The following is a 22,123-nucleotide window of genomic DNA, read 5'->3' as shown; positions in this document are numbered from 1 at the left end:
CCATCAACACAATAACGTCATACAGGGTCACACAGTAGTCTTAACAGTCCATCAACACAATAACGTCATACAGGGTCACACAGTAGTCTTAACGGTCCATCAACACAATAACGTCATACAGGGTCACACAGTAGTCTTAACGGTCCATCAACACAATAACGTCATACAGGGTCACACAGTAGTCTTAACGGTCCATCAACACAATAACGTCATACAGGGTCACACAGTAGTCTTAACGGTCCATCAACACAATAACATCATACAGTGTCACACAGTAGTCTTAACGGTCCATCAACACAATAACGTCATACAGGGTCACACAGTAGTCTTAACGGTCCATCAACACAATAACGTCATACAGGGTCACACAGTAGTCTTAACGGTCATCACACAATAACGTCATACAGGGTCACACAGTAGTCTTAACGGTCCATCAACACAATAACGTCATACAGGGTCACACAGTAGTCTTAACGGTCCATCAACACAATAACGTCATACAGGGTCACACAGTAGTCTTAAAGGTCCATCAACACAATAACATCATACAGGGTCACACAGTAGTCTTAACGGTCCATCAACACAATAACGTCATACAGGGTCACACAGTAGTCTTAACGGTCCATCAACACAATAACGTCATACAGGGTCACACAGTAGTCTTAACGGTCCATCAACACAATAACGTCATACAGGGTCACACAGTAGTCTTAACGGTCCATCAACACAATAACGTCATACAGGGTCACACAGTAGTCTTAACGGTCCATCAACACAATAACGTCATACAGGGTCACACAGTAGTCTTAACGGTCCATCAACACAATAACGTCATACAGGGTCACACAGTAGTCTTAACGGTCCATCAACACAATAACGTCATACAGGGTCACACAGTAGTCTTAACGGTCCATCAACACAATAACGTCATACAGGGTCACACAGTAGTCTTAACGGTCCATCAACACAATAACGTCATACAGGGTCACACAGTAGTCTTAACGGTCCATCAACACAATAACGTCATACAGGGTCACACAGTAGTCTTAACGGTCCATCAACACAAAACGTCATACAGGGTCACACAGTAGTCTTAACGGTCCATCAACACAATAACGTCATACAGGGTCACACAGTAGTCTTAACGGTCCATCAACACAATAACGTCATACAGGGTCACACAGTAGTCTTAACGGTCCATCAACACAATAACGTCATACAGGGTCACACAGTAGTCTTAACGGTCCATCAACACAATAACGTCATACAGGGTCACACAGTAGTCTTAACGGTCCATCAACACAATAACGTCATACAGGGTCACACAGTAGTCTTAACGGTCCATCAACACAATAACGTCATACAGGGTCACACACTGTAGTCTTAACGGTCCATCACACGCATACAGGGTCACACTAACGTCCATAACACAATAACGTCATACACAGTAGTCTTAACGGTCCATCAACACAATAACGTCATCACAGTAGTCTTAACGGTCTCATCAACACAATACATAACGTCATACAGGTCACACAGTAGTCTTAAACGGTCCATCAACACAATAACGTCATACAGTAGTCTTAACGGTCCATCAACACATAGTAACAGTCACGCCATCAACACTGGTCACCACAGTAGTCTTACGTCATACAGGGTCACACAGAAGTCTAAACGGTCCATCAACATGATAAATTCATAATTTTAAAATGTAAGTATTAAAAACTTGAAATAAAATGTTGATTTAAAATTTCTTTTTTATTTTCATAATTTATATTCTACAAAAAAACAATATATATGGTAAAGAAATTTTGAACAATACCTCTACAAGGGGTGTATATTTCTGATCTGTTTTACAATCTGCAGACCCATATCTTCAACTATACCGTTCATTAAAACATTAATTTGCTCGTTATTTTAGTATATATACATGTAATGTAGTATGTCCAATCACATCCTTGTCGAGTCCATAAAACTGGCTATATGTATATATAATCTCAAAAACTATCCATATTTCTTTTATACATGGAGACAAAGGGAATTTATATCTTCATTAAATTACAATTTATCATCACATTAATGATTTAATAAATTGTGACAAGACATATTGCTACATTTGTATTACAGAACAATACAAAGCTTAAGTCTCATCAAGGGTAGACAACACTACACAAATAAATCAATATATACAATTAGTTAGTGATCAGTAAAGATTTCAAAACAAATACCGTATCGACCCAATAAGCGCCCATGTCCCTATCAGCGCCCCTTTCACTTTTGAAGCATCATTTCAATTGCCCCAGCATAGGACCACAACTATCAAAACTGTATAGGTTTGCAATAATTTTGTCTTATTAAGCACCTTTTCATTTTATCAATTTTTTAAACGGCCTGGGCGCTTATTGGGTCAAATACGGTATGATTTTTTAAAAGTAGAACTTTTAGAGCATCAAAAGTAAAACATTGTTTCATCGTAGAAGTTTTCAAACTAAAACCAACACTACAAATAATCAACATTATACCCATCTACAAATACTATATAGTATAATATATTAAGAAAAATCAAAATATAAAATCCTAAATGCTTTCCATATTACAACATTGAAAATGTGGGAAACATGCCTTTGTAGGTGTTTGAATTAGATCAAAATAGGAAGGTAATGGTTTCTTAGTACATGTTTTGAATTAAAATTCCAGCTGAAGCATAAGACATCATTAGTTATCTCCCCTGTATTTGACTCAAAAGTTTATCAGAAGTTGAGAAAAATTGGACTTCACATGCGAATTCTAACAAAATTGATAATGGATATATAATGCAGCATGATCTCTGATAATATATACATAGTCAACAGTACTATGGTGTGAAATTTTGAAAATAAATGTTCAATTACCATGAATTATGTGGGACTAAAAATGTGCTGATGCATGTGCATGCCAGATGTTGAACAGAAAATCATGTAAATGAAGTACCATGTATGCCTTGGTACATATGTAAATAATAATGACATGATGGCATGATTTTGAATTCATGATATGAAAATTCAGTAGGTGATATATACGTCTGTTTGTGAAGAAAGAGGAAACACTTAACGTGACATGATTCTACCCTATTGTTTGTACCTCATAGGGCTCTGACAATACAGAAGATATATGGCACAACAACTTTCAACAAAAACATAAACTTTAGCCTGGTAAAAAAAAACATTTTTAAGATCATTCTTAAAACCGTTATTTGGTGTGATGAATAACTTGGTGCACATTACAAGACAGTAACTTGTTTCCTGATATCAAGCTATTTATATACATTGTACATTTTGTACAACAATGTATATTTCAGTCAGACATTTCACTGAAAATTATGTACAGTTGTAAATGAAGTATATGTACCATTGCAAATGTATGATATGATGCAATGATTTAAAATTTGATATGAAAATCGACTTGCTGATCTATATTTTATGACATAAATATGGTTTCTGTGCAACAGACCATTTGATGTAGTGGATAGTGTAAAGGCCATCACTGTACCACCTGGGATGTGAATTTGATACTGGAATTCCTGATCCACTCCAGTCAACAAAATAGAATATTCAAATTATCAACAGAATTTCGCTTTATAGAAATATGCTTATGTCTGATCTGTGTCCGAAACTTCCCAGGCTAAGATTTATAAAGTACATTGTTTCTCTTTGAGGAAAGTCAACATTTTACTTAAAATTCTATGTACAACACGAACCTGATGTACATGTATTAAAACAACACATTTTTGTTATGTACAGAGCCCTGCTGACAACTTGGAGCATATTAAGTCCTCGTTAAATAATTGTATAATAACACTCTAACTTTCCATTTTTCAACAATCAGTTTATAGTCATAAATATAACAGTACAATATCACAGCCATATAATTTGTTTTTTTTTCTGTCCTTTTGTTGCTAAGCAACATGAAGTACCAAAACAACTGTTACTATGACGGAGACCATGATGAGGAATGGCAGCCAAGTCTTGACAAAGGCGCAGGCACTGTGAAATATAAATATAACATACCCTGCATTAACACGAATTTGATGTTTTTTATGATTATTTCTAAATCTTATTATTTTTATTTTTTTTTTAATTTTCACTATCTTTTTAAAGATGCTACTCCGCTTGCAAATGGTATTTTTTCCTATGTCAAAAACAGGAGCAGACGATTTAGTAAGGGGTGGGGGGTGGTGAAGGGGGGGGGGGGGGGGGGTGAGGGGGGGACAAGGGGAGGTGGGGGGGTAGTGGCGCGGAGGGGTGCGAGGGGAAGGGGGGGTGGGGATTGGGGGGGGGGAGGGAGGGGCGGGGGGGGGGGAGGGGCGGGTGGGGCGGGCGGAGGAGGGGGGGGGCGTGGGGAGGGTGGGGGCGGGGAGGGGGGGGGAGGGGGGGGGGGGGGGGGGGGGGGGGGGGTTGGGGCGGGGGCGGAGGGGGAGGGGGGAGGGGAGGGTGGGGGGTGAGGAGCGGGCGAGGGGGGAGGGGGAGAGGTGGTGTGGTGGGGCATGGGGGGGGGGGGCGGGGAGGGGGTGGGGTGGGGTGGGGGGGGGGGGGGAGTGGGTAGGAGGGAGGAAGGGGGGGGCGGGGGGTGGTGGGGTGTGTAGGGTGGATGGGGGGGGGGAAGCGGGGGGGGGGGGTATCGGGGGGGGGACGGGGGGGGGAGGGAGGCGCGGGGAGGGGTTGTGGGGAGGGGTGGAGGGGTGGGAGGGGGTGGAGGGGGGGTGGGGGGTCGAGGTGTGGAGAGCTAACTCTGTAATGTGCAAAGACAGAATAATAAAGTGGTATTTTGATTGTAACTCCAGAGCATTGATGTAACCTTTATTGACTTTTTCTGCAAATTGCAATACATGAAATTTATGGCAATAATGTAGCATAAAATGATCACATATATTAAGGAAACTAACTAAATCAATTACCTGGTATATTTGCCATGTATCAGCATCATAAAACAAAGGTACACCATGTTATAGTTTGAGCCTCCGTTGTAATGCATCAAATTCAATGCCATTGCCACATGTGAATGACAGTTGTCACAGCAGAGGTTGTGCTGAAATAAACAAAGGATTCAAGATTATAGGTATAAAATGATTTAGTCACAACTCACATGAGTGGCATTATGTGCTCCAAAAGACATTTTATATGCGGTAGGGGAGGTAACTCCTGGTGTATATTTTAAAAAGCTTCCTGGTCCAGCTCAGTCTCGTATCAAATTATTTTTTTTTAATTACATTTTTCAATTTGGAAGACATTTCAAGAAAAAATATTTTCTTGTTTCCATGAAAGGGTTAAAAATCAAGAAACATGTAGCATGAAAATTCCAGTTGGAAAAAAAAAAAAAAAAAAATGGGTAAGACCAGATGAGACCTATAAAGTAAATGGATGCCTTCCATGTTTCTATGAACCTCCAAAAATGATTAAACAATCGCTTTTACATATTTGAATCCAAAAACTTAAGAATAACAGTCACATCCCATAAAAGTGTTGAATTTAACTCACCATTCTACCTTTGTATTCCTCTGACGCCTCGTGAACGGCCTTGTCCCAGTTATCTTTGCCATTTCTTACTTTACTCAGGTCTAACTGCCAGTACCTGAAACAGTATTCAGATTGTGTTATTAAAAAAGTCCTGATATTCATCTTCTGCAAATCCTTCTTTGAGTGCATGAGGGCTTAAATCCGTAGGCTGGCAGAATGATTATTTCTAGACTTGATTTTTAAGAGGATTGATATATTTATTTCCAGTGGCTTACTTTTGTTAACTATATAGAAGTTAAATGAAATAACATGCATGTAATTAAAAAATAAAGAAGAAATCTTATGTTTTCAATCTTTGGGAGGTATCATCTAAAATAAGAAAAGGTAATCTGGGACGTCTATATTAAGGCAATTAATTAAGGAAACTCACTTTGTTGGATTTCCAAATGCCATGCAATCTTCCTGTAAAAAAATGTTTACACTTCTTATAGCAAGATATCATTCTTTTTATTACATTATGAGGCATGGTAAACACATTTACCATTTATCATATACAGAAATCAGTTTTGAACTCTTGCACATAGATACATTCAGGGTCATCATGGAAACAATATCTTTGTTTTTATGAAGAATACAAAACATATAGAAATCCAAATTTGTTATCTAACATTCTAAATTATATCAAATTTCAAAATAAGTTTTTTCGTGTTATAAGACATATACCACATGAAGAACGTACCTCTATTTTGCTATGAAAAGAATTAAATTAACTGTATATTAAAACCTTTCACAACAAGCCTAAGAAAGTTTTAGAAATCATTATAATGCTAAAAGTATTCCTAAAAGTGATGCTCCCAGTCAAGATATTTTTAAGTCATCTGACCCGAAGGGTCAAGAGCGAGTTCCATGAATCAAATTAAGCTAATGTTTTAAAGATAGTTTTTAGACAAAAACATTACAAAAATTTATTTCAATGATTTTAATCATTACATAACGCCAATACTTACCGATACATAGTAGGGACCAGCAAAATCCCGAATGACTCCAGATGTCATACAGATACCCATGTGTCCAATGAAAGGGAACAGCCATCTAAAATAGTTTTATCGTAATATTGTACAGTACATGTATATTTAAGGCACAAACAAATACTAATATAATGTAAATATTGTACAATATACTTCAACATATAGTAATGTATTCGCCAATTATTTTTGTAGGTCAAATTTTTGTGATTCTATTTCAAAAACGGAAAATTCAAAATTTTAAGCAGTTTTCAATCTTTGCAATTCGATTTTAAGGGTATATATGCATGAAAGGTTCAACCATTTCTGCACATGTCATGGATACATTTTTCGCGATCATAATAATGTCACACGATTGAAAAAAATCTCATCCCTGGAAAAATATTTGCCTATACACAAACAGTATTTTACAGATTTTAACATTACATAAAGATATACTGTTGTAGCGGAGAAGATATCACCAATTCAGTGAATGGGTGATATTAGAGTCAGTCAGAAGGTTATATCTTTTCCGCTAAAATAATTGCTTTACACTACACATACATTGTATGCATAATGATATGAAAAAAATGTATAGTGAAAACAGTAACCGGGTACTACAGGTAGTACATGTAGTGTAATATAAAGATCATGAAAACAATTTAAAAAAGAAGAATACGTTTTTTTTGTTGTTGTCACAACACTAGTACTGTTGCAAACAAGTTGGCCTTATCCACCGGGTTATTTTTTTACGTTTACAGTACAAAATCACAAACATTCAAAAAGGCATTGTAAAGAAAGACAATTAACTAACAGCTAAACGTATCACTAGGTCCATGAGGCAGCATAATGTGTAGTGATTTTGAACACTTTGCACTATAACCTAATGTTTTCTTTCTCAATGACTAGTCAGTGATAAAGACCACATATATAACGTTAAAAACAAAATGAATGGGAAGTAGTTTGGAAATTGTGAACGATCTCTCACTAACATGTAACGATATACTCGGTCATTTTTACTTACGTCAAGCATGGGATCGGCGTCCAAACGATTGAGTAGGGGTATCTACATTTGTAATGGTCAATCTTTTGACCTGTGTACATCGGGAGTTGTCCTGGCATTGAATTAAATGACGCGGGAGTTGTCCTGGCATTGAATTAAATGACGTTTTTTCAGAGTCGGTATCGGGCACAACTTTTACCTCAGCCATTTGCAGGGAGAAATTCGTAGAATGTATTGATAAGTATGTCGTAATGATAATTTTGTTTTACTAAAGCAAATCTTTGACTTACAAATTATATGCCTTCAAATTGACTTTGTCCTTGAAAATAGATTATTTATAAGTAAGAAGCCTGCGAAATATATTAAATTATTTATTTAATAAATCCTCCCTAGAAAACAGGAAGTAATACTAATGATATACTTGTTGACTCGGAGCACGGGCTTTTTATCCGGAACAAATTATAATCCATTTAAAATATTTTAAGCTTACAACTTTTAAAATACACATGGATCTGAGAATTACTGAGAATTGGTTATATTTTATACGTATCGTAAAACTATTTTAGGCGATTTATTCTAGATGTCAAGATTAATAAAAACCGGTAAAAATTTACAGTTGTATCAGAAACATAATAAGAATTAAAAAGAATTGTAAATATAGAAATATAGTAAGGGTTATAATTAGTTACAATTGCCGCCCCTCCCGTTCCCCAGGACGGAGGGGGGGGGGGGGGGGGGGGGGCAACATATCTTTTTGCTACCCCATCCCCCATTTTCGCCCAATGAAATGTTCCAAAAATGCACATTTGAAAGAAAAAAGGGTTTTCCTGCACATTTTCGTACGTCACCAAAATATGTGATAAAACTAATCTCAGCAATTTATGCTAAGTAATAATATCTTTTTACCGGGAAGAACCTTGTTGCACCGTGTTAAGAACGCTTTAATATCATCAAAAAGGGATCTCTAGCGGTAATTCATCCTCAATACTCCAGGGGTTCCGATCACTTACGATATATATACCCCTGGACTATCTCATAGTAAAATTGTAGGCAGCTCAGCGGAAAAGAATTGTACAAAATTAATAAACGGGGTCGGTTGTTACCATACATAAACAGAACCGTTATATAGGAAACTGTGCAGCATTTATCAAACGCGTCCGCTAGCACTCTCTCCATCTAAACAGAGACAGTAGTATGACGTAATAATGGTGGTGACGAAAAGCTTGTTATGACGTCAAATACATGTTGCCAGGCTGCGTAGCAATAGGCCATGGCGGAGATGATAGGTCTCTCCGCTAGTATCTGTTTGCTCATTTAATATCGCAAGTACCAAAATGGATATCAAGATCTTCTTGATATTTATGGTAATTCTTTGCGTCGCACAGCAGGGCCCTGTTGCATATCGAGGCCTTACGTGGTAAGTTTAGACATCCTCCGGGATATTTTGTTTTTACATAGTGAAGGCAAGCTCGTCTTGGAACTATCACAAGGTTCATTTATTTGATGCCATTTTAATGCCTTTTTTTTTTACCCTTGTGTTGTAACTTACTTTTGTAGCGTGGAACCCGAAGTAGGATACATGGAAAGGATGATAAATTACTTCGTCGCCCGAAAAGTCGAGAAAACGTGTCTAACTCACGGAGCTTTATTGTTGGTGAGTAGAATAAACTTTCACCTCGGCCGACGTATTGTAAAATACATTATCTGCAATCACGATTTTTCCGTTTGTTTCATTCGGTGTGTATAAAACCCTAGAAATTAATAAGAATCTTTCTCCTTTCAGAGAATCGGAAACGAGGTCATTTGTACCGTTTTGAGTGCAATGGTATCATTGATGTTGGTCTACACGTATGTGTATGCACTGTTGGTTGGAAACCACGCAAGGAAGTTCTGGAAAGCCATCGGTGTGATGTACCGGGAATGGAGAGCTCGTAAGTACAATTGTATGTCTTGATAAAATGTATCATCCCCCAGTTGATCAACCTCTTTTATCGGATAATGTTTAACAGATCCATTCAATGTGTTATATGTTTTAGTCCCTTTACACGTTTTAAAACATATATTATCGGTTTTTACAGGTCGATCCCTCTGTCGCTTCTGTGGAACCGACCCGTGCCAGGCCAAGAGAACGTCCTGGAGGCGGCACGAGGCCCGCATGTTAAAACATATGGTCGATTTCGAGAAGCGATCTCACGCGATGTGGATGTTCAGTCTCGGACTGGAGCTCTCTGCAACCCTAACAAAGGAGCTACCCCCCAAGACGAAAGGTACTGGGCACGAAAATATTGTGCTGACTTTCAGGAGGAACACATGGTGCTGTTTCCCCTGTGCGTACAACGCCAGATCAACGCCTGGTACCCATTGCCTCGCTAGGTAAGGAAGGGCATTCTCAATCACAAGTAATTTCTGATAATATGTGGTGTCTATAACAAGGCAGCTTTTTTCTGGATTAACATTACTCATGTCTTGCTGATAGATATTGCTAATATCTTGACCGAACATGCTTACGGCAGTATTACCATGCCATTTACATCAGACTATATAGCCGCTTTAAAACAAAGTCCATTCGGGTCTAATTACTTCTCCTAACGAACGCATTCCTGTAGATGTAGATGATACAATAATAGGTCGTTAATGTAACTGTAAGTATGTCATTCTAAATATTGAAATATTTTCTTGTAGACTTGCTGAGCTCTTCGAAGAGAAGAATGTCGATGATGGAACAAAGGTGATGACCACGCCAGGGCGCCCTGCTTGCTCCTTCCGTTTCTCTTTCTACTATTATCTCCAACTCTCGTTCTTCTATGTTTCTTTGTGTCGGCTTATAGATACGATGATATAGCGACACCCAGTTAACATAGTCATGATTTGGAGAACATTGGAGTTTTGTTTGAATAATAATTTCAGTAGCATCTTGGATGTCGATGGTTTTTCGTATTTATGATGTGATCAATGGTGCCTTTGTGTGTCTTGGTTATTGATGTTTTAACTGGGAAACCATTAAAATCTGTTGCTATTGAAACTTTGAGTTGTGTTATGACTAAGTCCCTGAAAACATTGCAGTGTTGTAGTACGTCAATTTGTTTGCGTGGTACAAAAGTAGGTAGCAGATGACAGAAGGACAGCCTGGCCATGTGTGATATTCTCACTAGGCGGGAAACCCCTACTTTGAGACATGCATACAAATATCAATATACAATGTATTTTGAAATTGGTACATTCAAATATAAACATGAATAATATTATTTTTGAGAAACTACGGAAGTGCGCCTACACAAGAAATGCCAGCTCTACTTGTGATCTGTGATTTTCTAACAAAAAGGATATTTCGATTTAAGTAAAGACTTGTATATCACACTGTCGTGATAAACGCTTGTCAATTGACAATCTATTAAAAGGGATGGCCTTTATGTAATATTTCGGTATAAAAAGACACTTACCATGCTCTTACCAAAGGAATGGCTGAATGATGCAGAATGTTTTAGTCTCCGCGGCCTAAACAACAGTACACCTGTGTCGCATACCTTGTTTATAGATATGCCTTTTGAGCCTAGTGTATAAAATGTATCTTGATCTACACAGAGACACTTTCTCATGTATTTTACAGGAATCACACAATTAAAATTTGAATGAACAACAGACGAAGATTGAACTTTGGGAGAACATCCGCCCGAGTTATCTTTCTTTGGTCATTTTAACTAAAAATAACTTGTATGCGTTTTGATAAGCGCCATGTTGCAAAACTAATCATTGTCATCTTAAATAGATTCTGGCCAAATGGCTACCTACATACATTTGAGTGTACCTAAAATTTTGGGAAAATGAAAAAGAGTTTATGGAATATGGAAAAAGCAATCAGTCTAAGAATTTTGTTTAATAAAATTCGTCAGATAATCCTGTATGTATAGAGGAAGGCAAAAAAAAAACCAGATAAAACGTATCCCTGTCGAATGGCCCGATGGAATTTGAAAGCGGGTGTCTGACGTAATAGCAGCATGCGAGTGGCACATACCATACAGTGTACATATAAACACACAAGAATCACCCAAACGTTGTACGTTATTGAAGCAATGTACACACGGATCCGAAATCTTTACACAACCATGATGGTATAGTAACAAGTAATGTAAACAGGATAATAAACACGTTCTTATGTATTTGGTACCTATCAATACATGTACATGCAGTGTATAAGGAATAGTTGAAAATACAGAAGACTTCACGTTGCAGCTTTAATGAATACACGACTTTTTGAAATACGTGAAATGGCACCGTCTGTGGCACCAGTTTTACTGTTCATTAAAATATCCTTTCGCGGCAGCCGTTAAAATTTGGCCGTTGTTAGTGTAATGTGACCGAGTGGGACGTGCTTGTTCAGTGTCGTCTGCGGCATGCTGAGTGAGACAACACTATTAAAAGGTAAGAGTTCTACTACTACAAAGAGAAACAACACGAGTGTACCGCAGCTTCCCAAAAAACATAGACAAGTACACACCGCGGCAATGGGAGACCGTCCTTAGGTGACCCTGGCTGTTAATATGACATCAAACTTACTAAACACAATTTTAAACATTTCTTATACGGAATCGCTTGTAGCAACTGTACATAATTCATAAAAGGAATGGCTACCGGTAATTGTACAAAATTAATTTACGGGACCGGTCGTGATTACTGTACATAATTCATGAATGGGACCGATGGCGGTAAATGTTAACAAATTATAAACGAAATCGCAAGCAGTAACTACACACCATGCATAAACAGAACAGTTATATAGGAAACTCTACAATATTTAGAAACTGTACCACTAGCGTTGATGAATGGAAATAGCATTATGGCACGAGTATGATATACCATTCATAAACGGAACCGCTAACGAGAATTGTTCATAATTCCCAACCAGGACTGCTAGCGAAAGCTGAACATCATCCATAAACGACATCAAAAGCAGTAATAATATAGCATTTATACAGAAGCTGGTCATATAGCACTATACAAAAGGAAAGAGTTCTACACTGCAAGAATACAGAACGTGAATATACCACAGTATCCCAAAACACACACCCACACTTCATACTCGCAACATACCGCATATGGGAGGCCGTCCTTTCATGACACTGGCTGTTTATAGGACGTTAATTTGATCAATAAAACACAAACAAACCACTAGCGGTAACAACCGCTAATCGAGGGAACCGCTAGCGAAACTGTGCAGCATTCATCAAACGCGTCCGCTAGCACTCTCTCCATCTAAGGTAGTAGTGTACAGTAGATTTGAAAAATTCAGCAAAATAATGTGTGCAGGCTTTAATCATGTACACACAGCCTTTTAACCTTAAATAACACCTACATTAAAGTATATATATATTTTTAATCTACAAAACATTTGCAATTGTCATGCAGAGTTCATTTTTGGAGAGGTCTGCATTTTGTTGTTTTGTGAGCATGTAAAAACCATGGTAACCAAATTTTTTGAAAAATTGCAAAAAAATTGGCATTTTCAACCCAAAATTACACCCCCCCCCCCCCTCTACTAGAATTTTTTTTTCTTGAATACAGTTTAAAACCAAGCATCACTGTCGTGATAGCGGAACTGAGCCTATTTCGACATAGGTATATTATTAAACTTTTGAGCAATCTTACCTCGTACCGCGGCTATCAATTTCTGCTGCTACAGAATTGAGTTTTTCCGTCTTAGACGCACATTCGGATACCCCCTAAACCATTAATCTCGAACCCATTTTGTTGACTTTCTTTTAGACTGGTAATCTCGAACCCATTTTGTTGAATTTCTTTATTCAAATGTGAAGCCTGCATATAAGTCTCTAGATTGAATTCGCCAAATTTAGCACATATCCATTTTTAATTTTTCATGCATATAATAAAACAGGGGCTTTCTGCTTAATAAAAAATCTCACCCATGGCCATTCGGTCTAACTGTACACTGCTACCTAAACAGAGACAGTAGTATGACGTAATAATGGTGGTGACGAAAAGCTTGTTATGACGTCAAATACATGTTGCCAGGCTGCGTAGCAATAGGCCATGGCGGAGATGATAGGTCTCTCCGCTAGTATCTGTTTGCTCATTTAATATCGCAAGTACCAAAATGGATATCAAGATCTTCTTGATATTTATGGTAATTCTTTGCGTCGCACAGCAGGGCCCTGTTGCATATCGAGGCCTTACGTGGTAAGTTTAGACATCCTCCGGGATATTTTGTTTTTACATAGTGAAGGCAAGCTCGTCTTGGAACTATCACAAGGTTCATTTATTTGATGCCATTTTAATGCCTTTTATTTTTTACCCTTGTGTTGTAACTTACTTTTGTAGCGTGGAACCCGAAGTAGGATACATGGAAAGGATGATAAATTACTTCGTCGCCCGAAAAGTCGAGAAAACGTGTCTAACTCACGGAGCTTTATTGTTGGTGAGTAGAATAAACTTTCACCTCGGCCGACGTATTGTAAAATACATTATCTGCAATCACGATTTTTCCGTTTGTTTCATTCGGTGTGTATAAAACCCTAGAAATTGATAAGAATCTTTCTCCTTTCAGAGAATCGGAAACGAGGTCGTTTGTACTGTTTTGAGTGCAATGGTATCATTGATGTTGGTCTACACGTATGTGTATGCACTGTTGGTTGGAAACCACGCAAGGAAGTTCTGGAAAGCCATCGGTGTGATGTACCGGGAATGGAGAGCTCGTAAGTACAATTGTATGTCTTGATAAAATGTATCATCCCCCAGTTGATCAACCTCTTTTGTCGGATAATGTTTAACAGATCCATTCAATGTGTTATATGTTTTAGTCCCTTTACACGTTTTAAAACATATATTATCGGTTTTTACAGGTCGATCCCTCTGTCGCTTCTGTGGAACCGACCCGTGCCAGGCCAAGAGAACGTCCTGGAGGCGGCACGAGGCCCGCATGTTAAAACATATGGTCGATTTCGAGAAGCGATCTCACGCGATGTGGATGTTCAGTCTCGGACTGGAGCTCTCTGCAACCCTAACAAAGGAGCTACCCCAAGACGAAAGGTACTGGGCACGAAAATATTGTGCTGACTTTCAGGAGGAACACATGGTGCTGTTTCCCCTGTGCGTACAACGCCAGATCAACGCCTGGTACCCATTGCCTCGCTAGGTAAGGAAGGGCATTCTCAATCACAAGTAATTTCTGATAATATGTGGTGTCTATAACAAGGCAGCTTTTTTCTGGATTAACATTACTCATGTCTTGCTGATAGATATTGCTAATATCTTGACCGAACATGCTTACGGCAGTATTACCATGCCATTTACATCAGACTATATAGCCGCTTTAAAACAAAGTCCATTCGGGTCTAATTACTTCTCCTAACGAACGCATTCCTGTAGATGTAGATGATACAATAATAGGTCGTTAATGTAACTGTAAGTATGTCATTCTAAATATTGAAATATTTTCTTGTAGACTTGCTGAGCTCTTCGAAGAGAAGAATATCGATGATGGAACAAAGGTGATGACCACGCCAGGGCGCCCTGCTTGCTCCTTCCGTTTCTCTTTCTACTATTATCTCCAACTCTCGTTCTTCTATGTTTCTTTGTGTCGGCTTGTAGATACGATGATATAGCGACACCCAGTTAACATAGTCATGATTTGGAGAACATTGGAGTTTTGTTTGAATAATAATTTCAGTAGCATCTTGGATGTCGATGGTTTTTCGTATTTATGATGTGATCAATGGTGCCTTTGTGTGTCTTGGTTATTGATGTTTTAACTGGGAAACCATTAAAATCTGTTGCTATTGAAACTTTGAGTTGTGTTATGACTAAGCCCCTGAAAACATTGCAGTGTTGTAGTACGTCAATTTGTTTGCGTGGTACAAAAGTTGGTAGCAGATGACAGAAGGACAGCCTGGCCATGTGTGATATTCTCACTAGGCGGGAAACCCCTACTTTGAGACATGCATACAAATATCAATATACAATGTATTTTGAAATTGGTACATTCAAATATAAACATGAATAATATTATTTTTGAGAAACTACGGAAGTGCGCCTACACAAGAAATGCCAGCTCTACTTGTGATCTGTGATTTTCTAACAAAAAGGATATTTCGATTTAAGTAAAGACTTGTATATCACACTGTCGTGATAAACGCTTGTCAATTGGAAATCTATTAAAAGGGATGGACTTTATGTAATATTTCGGTATAAAAAGACACTTACCATGCTGTTACCAAAGGAATGGCTGAATGATGCAGAATGTTTGAGTCTCCGCGGCCTAAACAACAGTACACCTGTGTCGCATACCTTGTTTATAGATATGCCTTTTGAGCCTAGTGTATAAAATGTATCTTGATCTACACAGAGACACTTTCTCATGTATTTTACAGGAATCACACAATTAAAATTTGAATGAACAACAGACGAAGATTGAACTTTGGGAGAACATCCACCCGAGTTATCTTTCTTTGGTCATTTTAACTAAAAATAACTTTTATGCGTTTTGACAAGCGCCATTTTGCAAAACTAATCATTGTCATCTTAAATAGATTCTGGCCAAATGGCTACCTACATACATTTGAGTGTACCTAAAATTTTGGGAAAATGAAAAAGAGTTTATGGAATATGGAAAAAGCAATCAGTCTAAGAATTTTGTTTGAGAAAATTCGTCAGATAATCCTGTATGTATAGAGGAAGGAAAAAAAGAAACAGATAAAACGTATCCCTGTCGAATGGCCCGATGGAATTTGAAAGCGGGTGTCTGACGTTATAGCAGCATGCGAGTGGCACATACCATACAGTGTACATATACACACACTAGAATCACCCAAACGTTGTACGTTATTGAAGCAATGTACACATGGATCCGAAATCTTTACACAACCATGATGGTATAGTAACAAGTAATGTAAACAGGATAATAAACACGTTCTTATGTATATGGTACCTATCAATACATGTACATGCAGTGTATAAGGAATAGTTGAAAATACAGAAGACTTCATGTTGCAGCTTTAATGAATACACGACTTTTTGAAATACGTGTAACGGCACCGTCTGTGGCACCGGTTTTACTGTTCATTAAAATATCCTTTCGCTGCAGCCGTTCAAATTTGGCCGTTGTTAGTGTAATGTGACCGAGTGGGACGTGCTTGTTCAGTGTCGTCTGCGGCATGCTGAGTGAGACAACACTATTAAAAGGTAAGAGTTCTACTACTACAAAGAGAAACAACACGAGTGTACCGCAGCTTCCCAAAACACATAGACAAGTACACACCGCGGCAATGGATGACCGTCCTTAGGTGACCCTGGCTGTTAATATGACATCAAACTTACTAAACACAATTTTAAACATTTCTTATACGGAATCGCTTGTAGCAACTGTACATAATTCATAAAAGGAATGGCTACCGGTAATTGTACAAAATTAATTTACGGGACCGGTCGTGATTACTGTACATAATTCATGAATGGGACCGATGGCGGTAAATGTTAACAAATTAAAAACGAAATCGCAAGCAGTAACTACACACCATGCATAAACAGAACAGTTATATAGGAAACTCTACAATATTTAGAAACTGTACCGCTAGCGTTGATGAATGGAAATAGCATTATGGCACGAGAATGATAGACCATTCATAAACGGAACCGCTAACGAGAATTGTTCATAATTCCCAACCAGGACTGCTAGCGAAAGCTGCACACCATCCATAAACGACATCAAAAAGTAATTATATAGCATTTATACAGAAGCTGGTCATAAAGCACTATACAAAAGGAAAGAGTTCTACACTGCAAGAATACAGAACGTGAATATACCACAGTATCCCAAAACACAAACCCGCACTTCATACACGCGACATACCGCATACATGGCATGCCATCCTTTCATGACACTGCCTGTTTATAGGACGTATAACTTGATCAATAAATCAAACAAACAAACCACTAGCGGTAACAACCGCTAATCGAGAGAACCGCTAGCGAAACTGTGCAGCATTCAAACGCGTCCGCTAGCACTCTCTCCATCTAAGGTAGTAGTGTGCAGTAGATTTGAAAAATTCAGCAAAATAATGTGCAGGCTTTATAATCATGTACACACAGCTTTTTAACCTTAAATAACACCTATATTAAAGTATATATATTTTTAATCTACAAAACATTTGCAATTGTCATGCAGAGTTCATTTTTGGAGAGGTCTGCATTTTGTTGTTTTGTGAGCATGTAAAAACCATGGTAACCAAATTTTTTGAAAAATTGCAAAAAAATTGGCATTTTCAACCCAAAATTACACCCCCCCCCCTCTACTAGAATTTTTTTTCTTGAATACAGTTTAAAACCAAGCATCACTGTCGTGATAGCGGAACTGAGCCTATTTCGACATAGGTATATTATTAAACTTTTGAGCAATCTTACCTCGTACCGCGGCTATCAATTTCTGCTGCTACAGAATTGAGTTTTTCCGTCTTAGACGCACATTCGGATACCCCCTAAACCATTAATCTCGAACCCATTTTGTTGAATTTCTTTATTCAAATGTGAAGCCTGCATATAAGTCTCTAGATTGAATTCGCCAAATTTAGCACATATCCATTTTTAATTTTTCATGCATATAATAAAACAGGGGCTTTCTGCTTAATAAAAATCTCACCCATGGTCATTCGGTCTAACTGTACACTGCTACCTAAACAGAGACAGTAGTATGACGTAATAATGGTGGTGACGAAAAGCTTGTTATGACGTCAAATACATGTTGCCAGGCTGCGTAGCAATAGGCCATGGCGGAGTTGATAGGTCTCTCCGCTAGTATCTGTTTGCTCATTTAATATCGCAAGTACCAAAATGGATATCAAGATCTTCTTGATATTTATGGTAATTCTTTGCGTCGCACAGCAGGGCCCTGTTGCATATCGAGGCCTTACGTGGTAAGTTTAGACATCCTCCGGGATATTTTGTTTTTACATAGTGAAGGCAAGCTCGTCTTGGAACTATCACAAGGTTCATTTATTTGATGCCATTTTAATGCCTTCTATTTTTTACACCTGTGTTGTAACTTACTTTTGTAGCGTGGAACCCGAAGTAGGATACATGGAAAGGATGATAAATTACTTCGTCGCCCGAAAAGTCGAGAAAACCTGTCTAACTCACGGAGCTTTATTGTTGGTGAGTAGAATAAACTTTCACCTCGGCCGACGTATTGTAAAATACATTATCTGCAATCACGATTTTTCCGTTTGTTTCATTCGGTGTGTATAAAACCCTAGAAATTAATAAGAATCTTTCTCCTTTCAGAGAATCGGAAACGAGGTCGTTTGTACTGTTTTGAGTGCAATGGTATCATTGATGTTGGTCTACACGTATGTGTATGCACTGTTGGTTGGAAACCACGCAAGGAAGTTCTGGAAAGCCATCGGTGTGATGTACCGGGAATGGAGAGCTCGTAAGTACAATTGTATGTCTTGATAAAATGTATCATCCCCCAGTTGATCAACCTCTTTTATCGGATAATGTTTAACAGATCCATTCAATGTGTTATATGTTTTAGTCCCTTTACACGTTTTAAAACATATATTATCGGTTTTTACAGGTCGATCCCTCTGTCGCTTCTGTGGAACCGACCCGTGCCAGGCCAAGAGAACGTCCTGGAGGCGGCACGAGGCCCGCATGTTAAAACATATGGTCGATTTCGAGAAGCGATCTCACGCGATGTGGATGTTCAGTCTCGGACTGGAGCTCTCTGCAACCCTAACAAAGGAGCTACCCCAAGACGAAAGGTACTGGGCACGAAAATATTGTGCTGACTTTCAGGAGGAACACATGGTGCTGTTTCCCCTGTGCGTACAACGCCAGATCAACGCCTGGTACCCATTGCCTCGCTAGGTAAGGAAGGGCATTCTCAATCACAAGTAATTTCTGATAATATGTGGTGTCTATAACAAGGCAGCTTTTTTCTGGATTAACATTACTCATGTCTTGCTGATAGATATTGCTAATATCTTGACCGAACATGCTTACGGCAGTATTACCATGCCATTTACATCAGACTATATAGCCGCTTTAAAACAAAGTCCATTCGGGTCTAATTACTTCTCCTAACGAACGCATTCCTGTAGATGTAGATGATACAATAATAGGTCGTTACTGTAACTGTAAGTATGTCATTCTAAATATTGAAATATTTTCTTGTAGACTTGCTGAGCTCTTCGAAGAGGAGAATGTCGATGATGGAACAAAGGTGATGACCACGCCAGGGCGCCCTGCTTGCTCCTTCCGTTTCTCTTTCTACTATTATCTCCAACTCTCGTTCTTCTATGTTTCTTTGTGTCGGCTTGTAGATACGATGATATAGCGACACCCAGTTAACATAGTCATGATTTGGAGAACATTGGAGTTTTGTTTGAATAATAATTTCAGTAGCATCTTGGATGTCGATGGTTTTTCGTATTTATGATGTGATCAATGGTGCCTTTGTGTGTCTTGGTTATTGATGTTTTAACTGGGAAACCATTAAAATCTGTTGCTATTGAAACTTTGAGTTGTGTTATGACTAAGCCCCTGAAAACATTGCAGTGTTGTAGTACGTCAATTTGTTTGCGTGGTACAAAAGTTGGTAGCAGATGACAGAAGGACAGCCTGGCCATGTGTGATATTCTCACTAGGCGGGAAACCCCTACTTTGAGACATGCATACAAATATCAATATACAATGTATTTTGAAATTGGTACATTCAAATATAAACATGAATAATATTATTTTTGAGAAACTACGGAAGTGCGCCTACACAAGAAATGCCAGCTCTACTTGTGATCTGTGATTTTCTAACAAAAAGGATATTTCGATTTAAGTAAAGACTTGTATATCACACTGTCGTGATAAACGCTTGTCAATTGGAAATCTATTAAAAGGGATGGACTTTATGTAATATTTCGGTATAAAAAGACACTTACCATGCTGTTACCAAAGGAATGGCTGAATGATGCAGAATGTTTGAGTCTCCGCGGCCTAAACAACAGTACACCTGTGTCGCATACCTTGTTTATAGATATGCCTTTTGAGCCTAGTGTATAAAATGTATCTTGATCTACACAGAGACACTTTCTCATGTATTTTACAGGAATCACACAATTAAAATTTGAATGAACAACAGACGAAGATTGAACTTTGGGAGAACATCCGCCCGAGTTATCTTTCTTTGGTCATTTTAACTAAAAAATAACTTGTATGCGTTTTGATAAGCGCCATGTTGCAAAACTAATCATTGTCATCTTAAATAGATTCTGGCCAAATGGCTACCTACATACATTTGAGTGTACCTAAAATTTTGGGAAAATGAAAAAGAGTTTATGGAATATGGAAAAAGCAATCAGTCTAAGAATTTTGTTTAAGAAAATTCGTCAGATAATCCTGTATGTATAGAGGAAGGAAAAAAAGAAACAGATAAAACGTATCCCTGTCGAATGGCCCGATGGAATTTGAAAGCGGGTGTCTGACGTTATAGCAGCATGCGAGTGGCACATACCATACAGTGTACATATACACACACTAGAATCACCCAAACGTTGTACGTTATTGAAGCAATGTACACATGGATCCGAAATCTTTACACAACCATGATGGTATAGTAACAAGTAATGTAAACAGGATAATAAACACGTTCTTATGTATATGGTACTTTTTGAAATACGTGTAACGGCACCGTCTGTGGCACCGGTTTTACTGTTCATTAAAATATCCTTTCGCTGCAGCCGTTCAAATTTGGCCGTTGTTAGTGTAATGTGACCGAGTGGGACGTGCTTGTTCAGTGTCGTCTGCGGCATGCTGAGTGAGACAACACTATTAAAAGGTAAGAGTTCTACTACTACAAAGAGAAACAACACGAGTGTACCGCAGCTTCCCAAAACACATAGACAAGTACACACCGCGGCAATGGATGACCGTCCTTAGGTGACCCTGGCTGTTAATATGACATCAAACTTACTAAACACAATTTTAAACATTTCTTATACGGAATCGCTTGTAGCAACTGTACATAATTCATAAAAGGAATGGCTACCGGTAATTGCACAAAATTGATTTACGGGACCGGTCGTGATTACTGTACATAATTCATGAATGGGACCGATGGCGGTAAATGTTAACAAATTATAAACGAAATCGCAAGCAGTAACTACACACCATGCATAAACAGAACAGTTATATAGGAAACTCTACAATATTTAGAAACTGTACCGCTAGCGTTGATGAATGGAAATAGCATTATGGCACGAGAATGATAGACCATTCATAAACGGAACCGCTAACGAGAATTGTTCATAATTCCCAACCAGGACTGCTAGCGAAAGCTGCACACCATCCATAAACGACATCAAAAAGTAATTATATAGCATTTATACAGAAGCTGGTCATATAGCACTATACAAAAGGAAAGAGTTCTACACTGCAAGAATACAGAACGTGAATATACCACAGTATCCCAAAACACACACCCACACTTCATACTCGCAACATACCGCATATGGGAGGCCGTCCTTTCATGACACTGGCTGTTTATAGGACGTTAATTTGATCAATAAAACACAAACAAACCACTAGCGGTAACAACCGCTAATCGAGGGAACCGCTAGCGAAAC

At 38.4% G+C, this 22,123-nt stretch overlaps 4 protein-coding genes across 5 annotated transcripts in view; 3 read left to right on the top strand and 1 right to left on the bottom strand.

Moving 5' to 3' along the window:
• Positions 1–1,739: 1,739 nt before the first annotated feature.
• Positions 1,740–22,123, bottom strand: part of LOC138317973 (transmembrane protein 222-like) — a 158,144-nt gene continuing 137,760 nt past the window's right edge. The window contains exons 1-7 of one of the 2 annotated variants that reach the window (XM_069259968.1): positions 7,665–7,739; positions 7,521–7,632; positions 6,500–6,584; positions 5,923–5,954; positions 5,514–5,607; positions 4,934–5,064; positions 1,740–4,022 (exon numbers count right to left, since the gene is read on the bottom strand). In XM_069259968.1, coding sequence (XP_069116069.1) covers positions 3,935–4,022; positions 4,934–5,064; positions 5,514–5,607; positions 5,923–5,954; positions 6,500–6,584; positions 7,521–7,632; positions 7,665–7,707 — 585 coding nt within the window. In that variant the 5' untranslated portion in view covers positions 7,708–7,739 and the 3' untranslated portion in view covers positions 1,740–3,934. Of the gene's footprint in view, positions 4,023–4,933; positions 5,065–5,513; positions 5,608–5,922; positions 5,955–6,499; positions 6,585–7,520; positions 7,633–7,664; positions 7,740–22,123 lie in introns of those variants that run through there. The other variant, XM_069259975.1, reaches the window with a different exon arrangement.
• On the top strand, positions 8,678–10,341 carry LOC138308140 (uncharacterized). The gene is made up of 5 exons (XM_069249085.1): positions 8,678–8,916; positions 9,057–9,153; positions 9,283–9,430; positions 9,578–9,872; positions 10,182–10,341. Exons 1-5 carry the CDS (start codon positions 8,834–8,836, stop codon positions 10,339–10,341), a joined length of 783 nt encoding a protein of 260 aa, XP_069105186.1. The 5' UTR covers positions 8,678–8,833.
• Positions 13,472–15,262, top strand: LOC138309628 (uncharacterized). The gene is made up of 5 exons (XM_069250854.1): positions 13,472–13,691; positions 13,833–13,929; positions 14,059–14,206; positions 14,354–14,646; positions 14,956–15,262. Exons 1-4 carry the CDS (start codon positions 13,609–13,611, stop codon positions 14,644–14,646), a joined length of 621 nt encoding a protein of 206 aa, XP_069106955.1. The 5' UTR covers positions 13,472–13,608; the 3' UTR covers positions 14,956–15,262.
• LOC138309619 (uncharacterized) lies at positions 18,265–20,010 on the top strand. Its single transcript, XM_069250845.1, has 5 exons — positions 18,265–18,418; positions 18,560–18,656; positions 18,786–18,933; positions 19,081–19,373; positions 19,683–20,010. Exons 1-4 carry the CDS (start codon positions 18,336–18,338, stop codon positions 19,371–19,373), a joined length of 621 nt encoding a protein of 206 aa, XP_069106946.1. The 5' UTR covers positions 18,265–18,335; the 3' UTR covers positions 19,683–20,010.

Source organism: Argopecten irradians, chromosome 1 (genome assembly GCF_041381155.1).
Source record: "Argopecten irradians isolate NY chromosome 1, Ai_NY, whole genome shotgun sequence".
In the NCBI taxonomy this organism is placed as follows: Eukaryota; Metazoa; Mollusca; class Bivalvia; order Pectinida; family Pectinidae; genus Argopecten; species Argopecten irradians.
The sequence above is the reverse complement of the archived record's forward strand: the minus strand, read 5'-3'. Positions and strand labels throughout refer to the sequence as shown.

What these genes read in the sequence shown, in the direction of transcription:
- LOC138308140 (XM_069249085.1), top strand. Translation starts at nt 8,834, where the DNA reads ATGGATATCAAGATCTTCTTGATATTTATGGTAATTCTTTGCGTCGCA. An exon ending in GCATATCGAGGCCTTACGTG is followed by an intron (nt 8,917 to 9,056) that starts GTAAGTTTAGAC and finishes TTACTTTTGTAG; the next exon opens with CGTGGAACCCGAAGTAGGAT. An exon ending in GTACCGGGAATGGAGAGCTC is followed by an intron (nt 9,431 to 9,577) that starts GTAAGTACAATT and finishes CGGTTTTTACAG; the next exon opens with GTCGATCCCTCTGTCGCTTC.
- LOC138309628 (XM_069250854.1), top strand. Translation starts at nt 13,609, where the DNA reads ATGGATATCAAGATCTTCTTGATATTTATGGTAATTCTTTGCGTCGCA. An exon ending in CTCACGGAGCTTTATTGTTG is followed by an intron (nt 13,930 to 14,058) that starts GTGAGTAGAATA and finishes TTCTCCTTTCAG; the next exon opens with AGAATCGGAAACGAGGTCGT. An exon ending in GTACCGGGAATGGAGAGCTC is followed by an intron (nt 14,207 to 14,353) that starts GTAAGTACAATT and finishes CGGTTTTTACAG; the next exon opens with GTCGATCCCTCTGTCGCTTC.
- LOC138309619 (XM_069250845.1), top strand. Translation starts at nt 18,336, where the DNA reads ATGGATATCAAGATCTTCTTGATATTTATGGTAATTCTTTGCGTCGCA. An exon ending in GCATATCGAGGCCTTACGTG is followed by an intron (nt 18,419 to 18,559) that starts GTAAGTTTAGAC and finishes TTACTTTTGTAG; the next exon opens with CGTGGAACCCGAAGTAGGAT. An exon ending in CTCACGGAGCTTTATTGTTG is followed by an intron (nt 18,657 to 18,785) that starts GTGAGTAGAATA and finishes TTCTCCTTTCAG; the next exon opens with AGAATCGGAAACGAGGTCGT.